At 40.8% G+C, this 15886-nt stretch overlaps 1 protein-coding gene across 1 annotated transcript in view; it reads left to right on the top strand.

The window, feature by feature from the left end:
- LOC138955456 (sortilin-related receptor-like) overlaps window positions 1–15886 on the top strand; it is a 19063-nt gene extending 3177 nt beyond the window's left edge. Inside the window, exons 2-7 of the mRNA XM_070327062.1 lie at window positions 6475–6618; window positions 7511–7717; window positions 12313–12429; window positions 14399–14524; window positions 15431–15556; window positions 15840–15886. Of these exons, the coding sequence (XP_070183163.1) occupies window positions 6475–6618; window positions 7511–7717; window positions 12313–12429; window positions 14399–14524; window positions 15431–15556; window positions 15840–15886 (767 nt within the window). The remainder of the gene's footprint in view (window positions 1–6474; window positions 6619–7510; window positions 7718–12312; window positions 12430–14398; window positions 14525–15430; window positions 15557–15839) is intronic.

The raw sequence follows: 15886 nt of genomic DNA, 5'->3' as shown, positions 1-15886 counted from the left end.
TTTCCACAGAGCGTATTCTTACACCCTTTGCCAAAGCGAGACTGTACTCTCATCCTCAGAATTAATTAATGACATGTAGCTTATATTCTCCACAATACCAATGATTATGACCATAAATGTCCTGCTTTTCAATTAAAGCAGAAGTGTTTTTTTTCTGACAGATTGCATGCGCCTGTGCCGCCCACAGTTGCACTGATCTAAAAATAGAACCCGCTGTGTCTAATTTTTCAGTTTCGACTTGCGAAGATTCCTCTCATAATTATGCCATGTTGGTGGCATGTACCTTATTATCCACATTACCAAATGATGAGTTAGTATACAATTCCCAACAGCTAACAGAAAACACAAGTGTTATTCTGATAACGTAGCAGCTAGATCAGCACGTAGCAGACTACACTGAAATACGACTGCATCTGTTCAGTAAATGAATGTTTTCCGTTTATTTTAAGGCAAGAACAATCGGAATCGAAAACGTGTAGGGTTTAGAACGTTCTTACCACATATAAGACTTATTACCAGCCTGCTTTATGTGTGCAGACTCAGTGCAACGGGACGAGCAATTTTTGTTTTTGAAATGAGACTCAGTGCAATAGCCTAGCAGACGACATAAATCCCGCTCAGCAAATTAACATGTTAGGCAAATGTGAACGATAAAACGATGGGGATATAATACGTGTAGGGTTCAGAGCATTCTTACCGTTCATATTTAGTACCAGACTCCCCGATGAGGGAAGATACCACACGAAAAACATGCCACGTTTATTTTGAAAATGGGCTTTCCGTCGACCTTGGCAAGGGGCACAACTCTGCACAGTCAATCTGTCGGAGCTCGATGAAGGTTTCGAACCGCAAATAACTGAAAGCACAGTCCTTTCTCCGAGTTCAAATGAGAGAAAGATCATCACTGTTTAGCTTAACGCTACACTGGAATTTACCAACAGAAATTAAAACAAGAGTTTGCGTGTGATGAAAGCACGACACGCGAGACAGCCCACACAAAAGTAGATCTTCTATACGACCTGACCACACAGTTATGCCTATTCAAATGCGCGTAGCAAAATGTGCGTGTTGTATCTTCTTTTTTCTCTGGCGGTACCGACAATATCGTTATTGAAACAATCCCAGTGCACTAAGGGATTTATAGAGCAAATCTCGAAAATAATTATTGAACTCAGCGCTATGCGCTTCGTTCAATAATGAATTTTCTCGATTTGCTCTATAAATCCCTTAGTGCACTGGGATGTCTCAATAACTTAAATAATAATAATAATAAAACACACAAAGTAATTACATACATTTCTTTACTATGGGAAATGGGGGGAAGGGGGAGGGGGGGGGGTGATGGGTGAGTTAACATAAGGACAAAAATACTATTACAAACAACACAAAACAGATAACGGAGTATAAAGCTAAAAGAGAATTAAATTTTACTCGCTTCTCAAACAGTCCATGACAAGTGTCATGAACTTTGCGAGTTTTAGCAATAAACTCCTTTTTGTAGTGGAAAAAAGCTCTCTGAATTTAACTGAATTAGGGCGGGCATAATAATAGCACCGTAACAACTGTTTTCTATAATTGGTAAAAAAAAGGACATACAAAAATATAATGGAACTCGTCCCCAAGGTCACCTGATGAACATTTGTGACAGATTCTGTCTTGTCTGGGAATACTAAGAGTCCTACCTTTTTGTATAGGCAATTTATGATTCAGTGTTCTAAATTTTAAAACAGCGTTTGCTAAATTAACCGGCAGGATGGACAAGTACTTTTCAAACTCAAAATTCTCTTTATACATTCTATAATTATAATAAAACTGTTATTTATTTCTGAATGCCAGGTTTGGACAAATTGGTCTTGTAGCCTATTTAGTCAAACGCACAAAAAACAACAACTTGCCAAGAGGTACTACAAATTCCAGAAACGACATCGATTTGTTGAGGTTTTTAAAAAAAGACACTACAAATGCTGTGTGTCCGTTGTATCAGTAATGCAAGTACATTAACACATTTGGTTTCTTTTTCTGAACATCCAACATAGACATTCAACAAAGTTCGCAGTTGATGGCTTAGAAAAAGAAGTCGTTGTATATAATATACAACAAAATAATGTGAACAGAACATTAATGAAGTTACCTTTTTTACATTTAGTCAAGTTTTGACTAAATGTTTTAACATAGAGGGGGAATCGAGACGAGGGTCGTGGTGTGTGTGTGTGTGTGTGTGTGTGTGTGTGTGTGTGTGTGTGTGTGTGTGTGTGTGTGTGTGTGTGTGTGTGTGTGTGTGTGTGTGTAGAGCGATTCAGACTGAACTACTGGACCGATCTTTATTAAATTTGACATGAGAGTTCCTGGGTATGATATCCCCAGACAATGTTTTCATTTTTGGGATAAATGTCTTTGATGACGTCATATCCGGCTTTTTGTAAAAGTTGAGGCGGCACTGTCACATCCTCATTTTTCAATAAATTTGATTGACATTTTGGCCAAAAGGCCGGACTTTGGTATTGCATTTCAGCTTGGTGTTTAAAAAACTAATGAATGAGTTTGGTCATTAAAAATCGGAAACTTGTAATTACAATTATATTTTTATTAAACGATCTCAAAATAAGCATCTTATTCTTCGTCATTTTCTGATTCCAAAAACATATACATATGTTATATTTGGATTACAAACAAGCTCTGAAAATTAAAAATATAAAAATTATTATTAAAATTATTTTTCCGAAATCGATTTAAAAACAATTTCATCTTATTCCTTGTCGGTCCCTGATTCCAAAAACATATAGATATGATATGTTTGGATTAAAAACAAACTCAGTAAGCTAAAAAGAATAGACATACAGAAAAGCGTGTTATCCTGCTCAGCGCGACCACTACCGCACTATTCTGCATGGCTTGTCGATTTCACTGCCTTTGCCACGAGCGGTGGACTGACGAAACTACGAGTATGTGGTCTTGGTGAAAAAAGCAGTGCGTTCAGTTTCATTCTGTGAGTTCGACAGCTTGACTAAATGTTGTTATTTCGCCTTACGCCACTTGTTTATGGTATGATGCCACACACACAAAATAATAGACATTAATGAATAACCTATTGCGTTTGCAAACATCAAATTTGTGCAACATCTTTATAAGAATTGCCCAGCTTTTGTTCAAAATCGATATCCACATTCTAACATTATCTTACTTTCTTCGAAACTTCTTGTCTTTAATCACCTGGGTCATTTGTTTGCGTTTTCAACAAGGTTGACGCGCAACCTTGATTCACATTGTTGAACTAAACTGAGTAAAAACAGTATTGCACCCATTTTCGTACCCTTCGTATCTTAAAACATTCATTCACGTGTCATTTTATTCAAACTGTATATGCCATTAAAGGCCCTTCACTTGGCTACCTTGCACACTTTTCGGATTAAAGATTTCTGTATTAGGTATCATGTGACCGCCGCCGAATTCAGGGTACCCCCAAAATCGACCTGACAAAAACCTTAGTCCCGTATTCTAAAATCTGTAACAATTCAGGATTTGCTGATAAGAAACAATTCTGCATATCGATGGAAATGCCATTCAATTTCCATTCCAAAACAGTTTAATTTGTGCACCTAACTTGATTAGTCTTGATACAATCTGTTTTCAAATGAGGTAGGGGTTAACAGTTTGAAAGGCCCAAAAGAGCACGTTTTGCGGTCATTTTTGGGGGGGTCCTCCACTGAAAGTTCAATATATCCTAAATGTCTCGATGAAAACGTTTCAAACTTTTAGAAAACACGACCAATAGGTAAATAAAGATCACCATAACTTTTTGTGAATATATTAGCAATACAGGTAAAGTTACGTAACGTTTCGAAAAGAACTTTAAAAATATTCATATTAATTCAGGGTGTTATGCCAAAAATTCGTGACTTACCGGCCCCCGTAGCGCAAAGGTTAGCGCATCGGGCTGCGGGCCGGGAGGTCGTGGGTTCGAATCCCATCAGGGTCATGTGGGTTTTTCGGACTACGGTCGGCTCCTACCCAGAATGGAAGTGCTATGGTTCCTATGGGAAGGCTGGGATCACACAGCCGAGTGTCATTCACTTAACGAATGCGACTTTGAAGGTGCTTAGGTTCTGTATACCTGACCAACACCGCAGGTGCGGCAGTTCTCGGGCCTGGTTGACGCCAGGATATATTATGACAGTGAGCGTGGAGTGCTGCCCTGTCACGTAGTCTCAAAACCAAAATTGAAAATCCAAAGCATCATCATTATAATCATCCTCATCTCATTAATCATCCAAAATATAAATTGTCCTTGCTCTTGTGGCTCTTCGTGCCCGGAGCTATCATGGTGACCTTGGTCTCAGTGTTCCAGTTCGATCCTTCCCTGAATAGTGGTTCTGCTGTCAGTCTTCAACGTGTGACGTTCTGGGGGGTCGACGGAGGGACGTTGTGGCGGTCTGCTCTCTGGAAGGGACGCTCACCAAGTCTGGCTCCGCGACTTAAAGTCAATGTCGTTAGTAGGGGGCATGGTAGGTAGTAGGCTGCGTCCGTTAGCTCGGGACAGACCCACTACTGAACACCGTCGAAGTGACTCAGCAGAAGTGCAGTGTCATCTTTCGAGGGTAGCCTACCGCAGCGACCCGACACCCCCCCCCCCTCCCCCGGAGCGTCTGTAAAATCGACAAGTCTGACAGCGGAACAAAATTCAGAGGTGGTTGGAGCAGCGAGTGCAGGGACGAGGCGGTGTGATAGCACAACGGGACAAGGGAACAGGTGTAAGGACGAAAAAAAAGAAGAACAAAAAACATTTCGTGACATTGCATGCAGGGCCAATAATGGTTATAACAGTATTTGCGAAAGTTTTAGGCAAATCTGAGCACTGGCAGAAATTTGCTGGAGGTATGAACGCTGTCATTTGTACTGTGTATGCGAACGGCAGAGATTTCCAGTCGTTGGCCTGTGCTTACTTCGCTGCTGGTTGTTAATCCCAAAGCATTGTGCCCGGTGTGATGCGCGTTTGTGAATTGCTTGTTATTGATAGGCAAGAGACTGCGTGTATGTGTGTGTTTGTGTGTGTCAGTGTGTGTGTGTTTGTGTGTGTGTGTGTGTGTGTGTGTGTGTGTGTGTGTGTGTGTGTGTGTGTGTGTGTGTGTGTGTGTGTGTGTCTGTGTGTGTGTGTGTTTCTCTTTCCTCTCTCTGTCTCTCTCTGTCTCTCTCTTTCTCTGTCTCTCTGTCTCTCCTCGCTGTCGTGAATGTAACGGTGCGTGGTTACCGGTGTGGAGCATGCACAGGCCAACGCGCTGTCTGACCACTGATGGGACTCTGGTGGTTCCCAATGATGTGCCTGGCCCTGCATGCAAAGTCACGAATTGTTGGCAGAACACCCTGAATTAATATGAATATTTGTTAAAGTGTTTTTGGAAACGTTACGTAACTTTACCTGTATTGCCAATATATTCACAACAAATTATGGTGATCTTTCTTCACCTACTGGTCATGTTTTCTGGAAGTTTAAAACGTTTTCATTGAGACATTTAGGATATATTGAACTTTCAGTGGAGGACCCCCTAAAAAATGACCGCAAAACGTGCTCTTTTGGGCCTTTCAAACTGTAATCCCTACCTCTTTTGAACACAGATTGTATCAAGACTAATCAAGTTAGGTGCACAAATGAAACTGTTTTGGAATGGAAATGGAATGGCATTTTTATCGATATGCAGAATTGTTTCTTATCAGCAAATCCTGAATTTTTACAGATTTTAGAATACGGGACTAGGGTTATTGTCAAGTCGATTATGGGGGTACCCTGACTTCGGCGGCCGAAAAGTGTGCAAGGTAGCTAAGTGAAGGGTTTTTAATGGCATATAAAATTCGAATAAAATGACACGTGAATGAATGTTCAAGTTGGGGTACAAAAATGTGTGCAATAATTGTTTTGCTCAGTTTACTTTGAAATTAGTGTAAAACGTTACTTAGACGCGTCTAATACGATAATGTAATTTAACTGAAACTTAATAGTTTTGGCATATATATTATTGTCATGAATATTTGCACGAAAGACCTCTTTTGTGTCACAAACAATCAGCCCGTCTTTTTTTAATGCTTAAAGTATCCACCTATTCAAATTAGCATGAATGATCATCTATCAATTGTCTAGGTCTACGCTCTATTGAGTAAATTAGCAGAAAGTCAAACAAAAAAGCTGGTTGCTTGAAATACAACGGTACCAAATACGGGATCAATTGTTCTGAATTAGTGACACACATACACATCTTTAAAAAAAAAGTGCAATCAACGTTATTGATTGGCTTCTTGAAAGTAGTATACTGCATTTATTTTCATTTTTGCGACAGTTTATCCTGACATTCGACAAATACATATTTACATCCGGAATGCGTATGCTAGACTGATCAAGCAAGATTAGACAATAAATGTAACATTCGCCAACACATTGTCCATAATTATGTATGATTCTTGTAACTCGGCCTTCTGTGTCCACAGCTGGAGCTAGAGCTGCACACCAGCGGTGCAGTGCTCCCAAGGTTAGGGCAGGAGAGACCGCTGTCATGACGTTCTTCATCCGACAAGAAATCAATGCAAGCTCCGACATCAACTTTGTGACTATGACACGAGCAAGTGCCCCAGGTACAATCGACATGAAAGATACATGCCCTGTATTCATTTTCATGTACATGTACATAACGATGGTAGTGCCTAACTATAACAAAATTGTCCCTTACTATTTTGATAAAGACCACCGAAAAAAGAAATAAAGTTGTCACGGGGGAGCGTAGCCAGATAATCAAGATGGGTATTTGCAGAATTAAAGCATAAATGTATCACAATTTGGTTTTGTAACAACTCGTTTACCATGATTCGCAAATACATGCAGTATTTTATTGTGTTGAATATGTTTGAAACATAAAAAAACTACAACATAATCTTAATAAACGTATAATCGTAAACATGTGTTTTAGGTTTGCATATCGAATTGTTCACGTTTACAATATGTGTTACCAGTATTTAAGAGTAATCGTTAATTGTCATCCTGTGTTCAATGAGTTATGAATGTAAGTGTGTTTTTCTTCTGACAATGACTTAGCAAATGATCTCTTCAATCGATTTGTTGGTTTGTTTGCTTAACGCCCAGCCGACCACGAAGGGCCATATCAGGGCGGTGCTGCTTTGACATATAACGTGCGCCACACACAAGACAGAAGTCGCAGCACAGGCTTCATGTCTCACCCAGTCACAGTATTCTGACACTGGACCAACCAGTCCTAGCACTAACCCCAAAATGCCAGACGCCAGGCGGAGCAGCCACTAGATTTCCAATTTTAAAGTCTTAGGCATGACCCGGCCGGGGTTCGAACCCACGACCTCCCGATCACGGGGCGGACGCCTTACCACTAGGCCAACCGTGCCGGTACCTCTTCAATCGAAAAGTATTGTGAGTTTATTATATTTACACTGCATACTTGTTTTTCAGGCTTACAGGTGTAATGCTTTAACTGATCTCTTGTGTTCTATGTTCAAGACCATGACATACTTATCTGTGACCGAAAGTCACCCTTAGTATGCAAACCCACCAGCAACCTGTACCAAACCGATTCCAGCATAGACCGCAACAGAATCACGCTGAGAATTCCAAAAGTAACAAGTGCCTTTGAAGACAGATATGTTTTGAAGATTTATGTCAACGGCCAAGCGGAACCTACAGACTTCTGCTATCTGCATGTTCAAGGTACAATCACACGTTTTTTAACCGGCTCCCTAATCAATAACTTACTAAGCAAACACTCCTGAACAGACACAGGATGACGTAGGTTGTGATGCATGGATGGATCATCTACAGTACTAGCACGTGTATATCAATCGTTGGCAGCAGTCGATGCGCGGTGATACTATTGTCTGTAGGGCTTTTCTATGAGCTGATGTTACTAACAATAGAAAAGTTAAACTGATTAAGGGAAGCAACTCAGAATTCCCTCCAATTTGAATAATTAAAAGGTTGCTTTTTGTGCAATAACGCCATATGCTCGGTATATTGTGAGAGAAGGGGCAGTTGAAAACGGGCTTTGATAAAGACAACAGGGAGCTAGGAGTACTAAGAGTACTATGACGATGATCGACATGTGGATGACGCAAATGAATTTGGAACTTCAAAAATAAAAGTGTCATGTGTGATTCTTATTCCATTATATATGTTGCCTTAAAAACAACATTATTTTAAAGATCGCATGGAGTGCCAACAACACACTACATTTAAATGTGAATGTCTCCTTAAAAACTATTACTGTACACGAGAAATGGTCGAAGACAAGTTAAACAAAGCCTTGCTTACTCCTGACAATTTTATTTTAATTCAAATTGTCATATTTTTCTTATCGTGTTTGTACGTTTTACCGTTGTCCTGCCTTCAATCCTTCGCTTTCCAAAGCAGTAACCGACCCTACTGTTGAAATAAAAACCAGGCTTGCACCAACAGTGCCAAAAATTAACAAGTCGTGTAAGGCGAAATTACACCATTTGGTCAATCTGTCGAACTCACATAATGAAACTGAACGCACTGCATGTTTTCAACAAGACAATATCAGTATCGTCAGTCCCCCGCACGTGAAAACGCAGTGAAATTGACAAGCCAGTATATCTTAATAGCAGTTGCGTTTAGCAGGATAGCGTGCTTTTCTGTATTTCTATGTTTTCTTTCCTTGCTGAGGTTGCGTTAAATCCAGACAGAGCAGATCTATATGTTTTCGAATCAGGCACTGACAAGGAAGGGGTAAGACGAAATTGTTTTCAAATCGATTTTTGACAATTTTATTTTAATTCAAATTGTCATATTTTTTGTGACGTGCAGTCAGTCGAACGAAGAAGAAGAAGTCATCTTTTTGAAAAATATGAGCGTGTTTTTAATACGAATGCAACATATCCATATGTTACGGACATTAGGAAATGATGAAGAATAAGAGGACATTATTTTTGGATCTATCTAAAAAATTAATGACAATTTTCAGATGTTTAATGACCAAATTCATGATATTATATTTGACCCTACAAGCTGAAATGCAATACCAAAGTCCGGCCTTTGTTGAAGATTGCTTGACGATAATTGCAATCAATTCAGTCAAAAAATGAGGACGCGACAGTGCCGCCTCAACTTTCACGAAAAGCCGGGTATGACGTCATCAAAGACATTTATCAAACAAGTCGCGTAAGGCGAAAATACAACATTTAGTCAAGTAGATGTCGAACTCACAGAATGAAACTGAACGCAATGCAATTTTTCAGCAAGACTCGTAGCATCGTCAGTCCACCGCTCATGGCAAAGGCAGTGAAATTGACAAGAAGAGTGGGTTAGTAGTTGCGCTGAGAAGGATAGCACGCTTTTCTGTACCTCTCTTCGTTGTAACTTTCTGAGCGTGTTTGTAATCCAAACATATCATATCTATATGTTTTTGGAATCAGGAACCGACAAGGAATAAGATGAAAGTGTTTTTAAATTGATTTCAAAAATTTAATTTTGATAATAGATTTTATATTTTTAATTTTCAGAGCTTGTTTTTAATCCAAATATAACATATGTATATGTTTTTGGAATAAGAAAATGATGTAAAATAAGATGAACGTAAATTTGGATCGTTTATAAAAAAAACATTTTTTTTTACAATTTTCAGATTTTTAATGACCAAAGTCATTAATTAATTTGTAAGCCGCCAAGCTAAAATGCAATACCGAAGTCCGAGCTTTGTCGAAGATTACTTGACCAAAATTTCAACCAATTTGGTTTAAAAATGAGAGCGTGACAGTGGCGCCTCAACTTTCACGAAATGCCGGATATGACGTCATCAATGACATTTAAAAAAAATAAAAAAAAAGACATCTGGGGATATCATACCCAGAAACTCTCATGTCAAATTTCATAAAGATCGGTCTAGTAGTTTAGTCCGAATCGCTCTACACACACACACACACACACACACACACACACACACAGACACACATACACCACGACCCTCGTCTCGATTCCCCCCTCTACGAACATTTAGTCAAAACTTGAACAAATGTAAACAAGTCGCGTAAGGCGAAAATACAACATTTAGTCAAGTAGCTGTTGAACTCACAGAATGAAACTGAACGCAATGCAACGCAGCAAGACCGTATACTCGTAGCATCGTCAGTCCACCGCTCACGGCAAAGGCAGTGAAATTGACAAGAAGAGCGGGGTAGTAGTTGCGCTGAGAAGGATAGCACGCTTTCCTGTACCTCTCTTCGTTTTAACTTTCTGAGCAGATTTTGAATGACCAAAGTCATTAATTAATTTTTAAGCCACCAAACTGAAATGCAATACCGAAGTCCGGGCTTTGTCGAAGATTACTTGACCAAAATTGCAACCAATTTGGTTGAAAAATGAGGGCGTGACAGTGCCGCCTCAACTTTCACGAAAAGCCGGATATGACGTCATCAAAGACATTTATCCAAAAAATTTTTAAAAAAGTCTGGGGATATCATACCCAGAAACTCTCATGTCAAATTTCATAAAGATCGGTCCAGTAGTTTAGTCTGAATCGCTCTACACACACACACACAGACAGACACACACACACACACACACACACACACACACACACACACGCACGCACATACACCACGACCCTCGTCTCGATTCCCCTCTCTACGTTAAAACATTTAGTCAAAACTTGACTAAATGTAAAAAGGAAAACATTGTGCGGGGATATCATGTGGAAGAATGTTTATATTAAGTTTCATAAATATCGGCTCAGTGTTTTCCTCGGAATCGATCTAAACGCACACACTTACACATGCATATGCACACACATACACCACGACCCTCGTCTCGATTACCCGTCTGTGTTAAAATATTTAGTCAAACCTTGACTAGATGTAAAAAGTGAGGACTGACAATTGAGAAACGAGCGGTGTGCATGGCTATATATTTGTTGTTTGGTCACCTACTCTTTACTTCGTCTGAAAAAAGTGAAGCCCCTTACACCAGATATTAAATATACCGAGCAACAAAAGAAACGCAAATTCTCTTCAGAAATAAGTATAAGTTACATTTAAAAATTGATTGGATAAAGTACCTGACATTGAAACGAATCGAAATAAGGGTGAGATGTTCTTCTAACACTGTACTTTGGCATGGCGTCGTATTTTGTTGTCCTGGGCAACGCAAGCCTCACCAGAAGGTCATTATGGCGTATGACCCCCAATGGTGTTGGTGACAGTCTGACATCGGCGCCTTGTAAACTGAATGCGTTAGTCGATACCATTTACCGACCAGGGCCAAGAATGTGGAAAAACACAGGACCAAAAGTTAATGTGTGGTTGAGGCCGATTACACCCCACACCATCACGTTTAGTCCACCCTGCGCATTGTGTTCCGTGATGCAGCATTCAACATAACGCTTACCTCTTCTTCTCCGCGTTAATGCAGCGAGGGTCGTCATATCAGTAAAACAAGTGTTTTGTTCTCGCCACCAGTTTCAGTTATGTGATTCTGGGCCAATTGCTGGCACTCCGCGCCATGTCTTCGAAGAAGGACTTGTCCTCTAGCCAGACAGTAGTTTTGGAGGTCTCGCGCAGTCATTCTTCATCGCGCTGTCTGGCCACTGATGGCACTCTGGTGGTTCCCAATGATGTTCCTGGCAGTGTCAGTGGCTGTATGGAATCGATTTCGAATACGTTGTCGCAGGATCTGGCGATCTTGTCTTATTGCTGTACCGCGAGGTATTCCACTGTGTTGTGTAACTGCAGTGCTTCCAGTGTCAGCAAACCATTGCTGAAGGTGATAGACTGTTGAGATATGCATGTTTAAAGCATCTGCCCCCGCCTCTGTGTCTCCCTCAGCTTTAAATCGACCCGCTGCTCTCTGGCGTTTTGCTGGTGTCAATCTTGGCATCCTGGCTGTTTCAAAAGTAAGACCGACAGCAAGCGTGCCATGGTCTCTTTTGATTGCTAATGCATCAGTGAATACATAGCACACACCAGTTTTCTCCTGCTAAGCTTGCACGTGTTACACGCGCCCATCATGTGTTTCACGTGAAAACCTACTTGTCCCGTGTGTTGAGACAGTCGCAGCATGAAAATAATGACACAACAGCTTCATTTAGCATGCCTGCATAACACGTTGTTGGTTTGATAATCCTAACTCTCAAATCGTTTGAGATTATTTCAATATAACAATGCAGAATATGTTCGCGTTTCTTTTGTTGCTCGGTATACAATTGTCATTCAAAACATTTGTGCTGATTTATTCCTGGTCACATGATTTAAACGTATTATGGGCATATGTCCCTTACATAATCTGTTATGCAGAGGAACGGACGTGTCCGAGGGGAACGTGGAGGTGCAGAAACGGCAAATGTATTTCTGTTCATTGGCGCTGTGACGCAAGGAACGACTGTGGCGATAACAGCGATGAGCAGCAGTGTGGTATGTCAGTTAACTTATGTGTGCGCCCGCACGGGCGTTTATGTGCACAAATGTGTGTCTTTGCGTCTGTGTCTGTGTCCGTGTGTTCACTATACAGACACAGACACACACATAGTAAATTAAATCATATTTAAACTAAACAAGAAACGCTCGCACGGCAGTTTCTGCTATTAGGTTTAGTTCACAGGCACAGCCGGAATCTGACCCCTTTATCACCCCTTCCTCAGTGCCAGGCCGCCAGCGGTAATTAATCACCCATCCCCCGGTTCAGCGCTGGCTACACAGTAGTGACTGTACAACCGCGCGATAGCATCACCCACACAAGCCATCTCAGCAGTAGAAGGCTAAGAGAAAAGCTCCCTTCTACTAGCAGGCCAGAGTGCGGCCTAGCTCAACCTCTCGGCAGCTACGCACTGCTATCTCTGCCTTGCGAGTAAGCTGTGTGTTTTGAAAACACTTCTATCTTGTTAGTTCTCTTGAATTACGATGTCAGCATGTGTGTTATTTACACATAGCCTTGTAGTCAAGACCATAAACTTTCAAACGATACTAAATATGACCACTATGCTTTAGGTGTGCCACTGCTGTAGCCTGCTGAAAGAAGACAGACAGAGAACAGTACACACGGCACAATGTAATTAATGACATGTATTTGAGTGGCTACAGATCGCGCCACGGTCAACTTTTGAAGACAGAACAAATTAAAAACAAATCTGCAAGGTTAATGTTAACAGATGTTCATGCTGACACTTTGAAGATTTTTACCTTGTGTGTGTGAAGTATCTTTTCTTGAGCCCGCTTACAGGTATCCAAGTAGGAAAACAGTATTCCAAAATGTCAGCACACGGCAGTTGTTGTTGTTGTTATAGCTAGTTTTACTTCCATGTATCTTGGGGTAGATTTAAAGAAGGCTGTTCACATTATACTGACACCAGCAAACCAGTGTCGGCAACGGGATAAATGATATGGACACCCACTGGATGTTATTAATGGCTTGAGCTTGTTCCTTAACACGATCAGCTGTTGTGTTTGAGGGCGTACGGTTTAATTTAATCAGCTTTGAATAGCACTTCTGACAAAACGTGGTCGAATGTTTTGCACTAATATCAGAAGACACATCAATGTTAAAAAAGTTTTTCAGTTTGTCCGCATAGTCCACACACAGTTTCACATTACAATGTCGATCTTTTTTTGTTCTTGCAGAGCGTTCCCCACACAGTCTACACAATGCATTAACACAAATTAGATGTTCAGTTTCAGTATGCTCCATTATAAAACACACTGCATACCCAACATACACTGTCACATGAAGACAAAGAAGAAAACTGGAAATATTAGGTCACACTGCTGCACAAAATAACTGAGTGTGATGTCACTTGTAATAATACTATGATTCAATCCTTTCTTTTCTGCTGAACAGTGGGTGAAAAATTTGCCTGTCACAACACAATGCCACACAAATGAAACACACAGCGTACATGTACTCTGATGATCAGAAACTAATACAAGACAAAAAATCTTCAAGACGAAACCACATGGAAAGTGCTCCAGACAGGGCTCTTCAAGATATAAACTAGATACAAAATCTGGTTCTGCTGTGAGGCAGTGGCAGGAAGGCAATTAAACCGTGGGAAATTGACTCATTTTCTGCTGCCAGCCAGTGGAACAAAGAAGGCTGAAGCCCCAGCGGGGCCAGGAATGTGCTAACAGATAAGCAGGGCAGGGGCTGCGTGGGCAGGTGCCAGCAGCAAACTTAATCATGCTGTCTGTGAAAGGGGGAACCGCCGTGCTCGACAAAGCACATTTCAAACACAAACACTACTGTACAAACGTTTCACATGAATGATGATGATGGTTTTTTTTCACGTGCTTCTATGACACCTGTTTTGGGCTAAATTTTCTCATTTGTAGTGTGCATACTTCGTGTGGCTGCAATATGTGACATTACCTTATATGCGTTTTGTTCCAGGAGAGTGGGTGTGTCCAGTAGACCAGTGGAAGTGCAGGGACAACGTGTGCATCTCTTCTATTCAACGTTGCAATAAGAGAAACGACTGTTCTGATGGCAGTGATGAAGAAAATTGTGATATTAATGGTGAGTGAGAGAACTGAAATGACCTCAACTTTATTCAAAAAGGATAAAGATTTCAGGCTGGGCCCTTTACTATTATCTGTACCACACACACACACACACACACACACACACACACACACACACACACACACACACACACACACACGCACACACACACACACATACACACACACGCACACAGAGTAAATTAAATCATATTATTTAAAGGTACTGAACTTGTCAAATCCAGGTGCACGGAGCCCCTGGGGCTTTTAGTCATACCGAGGCAGCTATCCGTTAGAGGAACTACCAAATTTCATTGACTTGCACCTATAAAGAGTCAAGAACTGCGATTTTTTTACGAATTAATTTCGTACTCGGACCCGGCTGGCCTTGGCCTATTTTTTTTTTATCTAAATTTAGATCAAGTAGATCACCACATCATGCACAAAAAAGACACGTCACTAGCAAACTATGCCAGACGTCATCATGAGTTTGTGAAAAACAAAATGGAGGCCGGAATCACTCAATTGAATCGAATTCCGACCAAACACCACGTAATAACTAGGTTAATGTATGCACTCGCGTGAACAAGAAACTGTCTAGCTTCACAGATGTCGTCGTTGGGTAGTTTTGGGTTTGTTTTACTACCATAGGAGGATTTTTGAACTGTAAAAGCACTCAGCTGCAACAAAAACGCAAAACGAAGGCTGTGAGCCTCACCGTGCCTTTAAACTAAACAAGAAACGCTCGACAAAGCACATTTCAAACACAAACACTACTGTGCAAACGTTTCACATGAATGATGATGATGGTTTTTTTACGTGCTTCTATGACACCTGATTTGGGTTAAATTGTCTCATCTGTATTGTGCATACTTCGTGTGGCTGCAATATGTGACATTACCTTATATGCGTTTTGTTCCAGGAGAGTGGGTGTGTCCAGTAGGCCACTGGAAGTGCAGGGACAACGTGTGCATCTCTTCTATTCAACGTTGCAATAAGAGAAACGACTGTTCTGATGGCAGTGATGAAGAAAATTGTGATGTTAATGGTGAGTGAGAGAACTGAAATGACCTCAACTTTATTCAAAAAGGATAAAGATTTCAGACTGGGCCCTTTACTACAATCTGTACCACACACACACGCACACGCACCCGCACACGCACACGTACACACACACACACACACACACACACACACACACACACACACACACACACACACACACACACAGATAACAGTAGGCAACTGCATCGACTCAAGTTTTTAGAAGAAGAACAATCAAATACCAATTGCAAGCTCATCAGCTCATCTAACTGAACCCTACTTTCCAGAACATCCATGGTTTGCGCCAGTCTCAAGGCTGAACAAAGCCATTTGA

Source organism: Littorina saxatilis, unplaced genomic scaffold (genome assembly GCF_037325665.1).
Source record: "Littorina saxatilis isolate snail1 unplaced genomic scaffold, US_GU_Lsax_2.0 scaffold_756, whole genome shotgun sequence".
Classification (NCBI taxonomy): domain Eukaryota; kingdom Metazoa; phylum Mollusca; class Gastropoda; order Littorinimorpha; family Littorinidae; genus Littorina; species Littorina saxatilis.
This window is presented reverse-complemented; position numbering and strand designations above follow the sequence as displayed.